Below are 3015 nucleotides of genomic sequence, written 5' to 3'. Positions count from 1 at the left end.
AAAGGTTTTAGAGAAAAGGGATGTAAAATTAGAAGCTTGAGTCTTGTTGAACAAAATAATCTGTATTTAACATAATCTGCAGGACTGTCAGAGAAGATGGGAATGAGGGATATGGCAAGGGAGTGAGATATTTAAAAACAAGCGCACAAAACCATCAACAAAACAAAAACACCCCAAGAAAACTGGCTGTGGCTCCTTAAGTCCCAAACTGAATTTTTAGTTTAGATGTCATTAAATGACCCCGTGCTTTAAGAACGATCTTTTGAAAGGAACATTCACTCCTCTTAAAAAAACAAAACAAAAACCTTGGGCACTTCCTCACTTTTCTGTTAAACGATGAAAGACGCCCAATACCAGGCCTAACTACCGTCACCCTATCTCGGCCTCTTGGCAGCCAAAAGGCCACATGGCCCGGGCTCTGCAGCATCTCCTAGTAGTGGACTTGAACAAAAGTCAGGCTGTTGGCTACTTCTCCCCATTGCCACGTTCTGACCTCTCAAAAACCTATCGACCCCATGGTGGGCCACTCTCCATCCCAGGCAGCAGCTGTTACAGGAAAGATTAGGAAAGACTCAGCCCGAGAGGGTGGCAAAAGGCACCATGCTCCCCTCCCCCCAGCATTAGGCAGCTGCAGGGGCCACGGCGGGAGCATCGCGCGTCCACGTGCACCCAGCATGCCCAGCCACCCTTCTTACGTAAGAGTCCGGGGATGGAGTTGTGGCTGCGGCGGGTCTTTCTTCCCAGACGGCTAAGAATAACCCGAGGGGCAGTTTCCAGGCCGAAGCCACCACAGGTGTGGGGGTAGTGGGGCTCACTTTACAACCAGGGCACGTGCATTCCCAATTCGGTCATCTTCCGCGGGCAGAGCTTACCAGGCCCACCCAGCCCCCACATGCCAGTCGGCCCTCCAGCCAGCTTTGAGGCTGGCGCCTTCTCTACCCACCCCCAGTGCCCGGCCCTCCCCCAACCAGCCGGCTTGGGCAGGGTGGTGGCGGGGCGGGCGCGGCTAGCCTCGGCCTTCCTGCCCTGCCCCGGCGCCCTCCCTCCGCCTGGGTATCAGGCGAGAGGCGGAGCTGGCTTGGCTTGCCCCGCCCCCGCGGTAGAAAGGGCCAAGCGAGTGTTACTCGCGGTCAGCCGGGCCTGGGCCTTTTATCTTGGCGCTGCGGGGGGGAGGTGGGAGGAGGAGACACCAGGAGTGGCCCTGAGCGCCGGTGACACCTTGCCCAGTCTATAAATTGAGCACCTGGGATGGGTAGGGGGCCAACGCAACCACCACTGCCCGCAGTCACTGTCCGGGCACTGACCACAGTAGCGCCTGTGGGTAGCAGCCGCAGGCAGAGGGCACGCTGAGCTGCTTTGAGCGGGGAATCGTGGGGTGCAAGAGGAGGTAGGTGCTCTCGCGCCATCGCTGCCCTAGTCAGCGTGAGTGCTTGGTCTCAGGCTTTTCGGAGGGAGACGGGGTGCACCCCTTCCTCTTCTTTGCGGTCCTTAGCGGGCGAGGAAGTGGGACCACCCAGCAGCGGAAAGCCACCCGGGCGCCTTCTCTGCAGGGCAGCAGCCGGGGAGGGCGCTGAGCTCGTTCGGGGGCGCCAGACACCCTATCCAGGTGAATAATCTCCTCCTTTTCCGTCCTGTCTTCTAACCAGGCCAGACCTCGACCCACCGACCACCCACCGCCGTCACGAGCTTCCGGACGCCTGAGCCGGGAGAAGCCACACATCCCCCACGGCGGAGCACTGAGCAAGACTAGAGTTGGAGCAGGCGTACGAGGAGCCCGGATTCCCGCCGCCCCAACTAGAGCCAGGCCCCCCAGAGCCGGCCTTGGAGAGCGTGTGAAGGCGGGCTACCCCTCGCCCCGGCCAGCCGGCCCTGGGCCCCTGCGTTCCGGAGCCCTCGCGGCCACCATGATGCAGATCTGTGACACCTACAACCAGAAACACTCGCTCTTTAACGCCATGAACCGCTTCATCGGCGCCGTGAACAACATGGATCAGACGGTAATGGTGCCCAGCCTCCTGCGCGACGTGCCTCTGGCCGAGCCCGGGTTGGACAACGACGTCGGGGTAGAGGTGGGTGGCAACAGCGGCTGCCTGGAGGAACACTCGCCTCCAGCCCCCGGCCCGGGCAGCGCCAACGGCAGCTTCTTCGCGCCTTCACGGGACATGTACAGCCACTATGTGCTGCTCAAGTCCATCCGCAACGATATCGAGTGTGGGGTCCTGCACCAGCCGCCCGCAGCGGCGGGGAGCGAGGAGGGCAACGCCTGGAAGTCCAAGGACATCCTGGTAGACCTGAGCCACCTGGAGGGCGCGGACGGGGGCGAGGAGGACCTGGAGCGGCAGTTCCACTACCACCTGCGAGGGCTGCACACCGTGCTCTCCAAACTCACACGCAAAGCCAACATCCTCACCAATAGATACAAGCAGGAGATTGGCTTTGGCAACTGGGGCCACTGAGGCGGGGCACCCGCGGCTGCCCAGGCCCTCCTCGGTCCTGTCTCTCACCCTCTCTCTTTCATTAAAGCGATTTTCTTGCTGGCTGGGGGACGCGAAGGGCAGACTGCAAGGTTGGGGAACTGCAGACTTTCAGGGGACGCGGCGGGGCTGCGTTGAGGAGTGGGCTTCTTCCGGGAGAGGAAGGGATGGCGGGAGAGGGAAGGCTGAAAGTCTCCCCAGGAGGAGGGGCCTGCATTCTACGCTGAAGGGACTGGGCTGACGCCCTACATTCGGTCTGTGCCTTTCTTGGAGTTTCTTTTCTGTTCTTTCCGGAGAAGGGCTGAGAAGGGGCCACGCCAGGGCGCGGCGCTGAATTGCCACACTTGGGAGCGCCGCCCGGAGCTGGGCGCTGGGGAAGGCGTGGCGCACAGCCTCCCGCCGCCTTGCTGTTGGGCCGGTGGAGGCCGTGGCGTTGGTAGGATTGCATCAGTTTTCCTGTTTGCACTATTTCTTTTTGTAACAGTGGTTCTGTCTTAAGTATTTCGAATCTTCTTGCTCTGAAACTTCGGCGATTCCATTG

General features: G+C 60.5%; 1 protein-coding gene across 1 annotated transcript; it reads left to right on the top strand.

The window, feature by feature from the left end:
• Positions 1–1904: 1904 nt before the first annotated feature.
• On the top strand, positions 1905–2456 carry MID1IP1 (MID1 interacting protein 1). The gene has a single exon (XM_007958298.2). The coding sequence runs from the start codon at positions 1905–1907 to the stop codon at positions 2454–2456; it is 552 nt and encodes a 183-aa protein (XP_007956489.1).
• Positions 2457–3015: the final 559 nt, after the last annotated feature.

The sequence above is a fragment of the Orycteropus afer genome, unplaced genomic scaffold, assembly GCF_000298275.1.
Source record: "Orycteropus afer afer isolate SDZICR_OR568_19922 unplaced genomic scaffold, OryAfe1.0 scaffold00909, whole genome shotgun sequence".
In the NCBI taxonomy this organism is placed as follows: domain Eukaryota; kingdom Metazoa; phylum Chordata; class Mammalia; order Tubulidentata; family Orycteropodidae; genus Orycteropus; species Orycteropus afer.
Note: the sequence above shows the minus strand (reverse complement) of the source record. Positions and strands in the feature narration are given on the sequence as shown.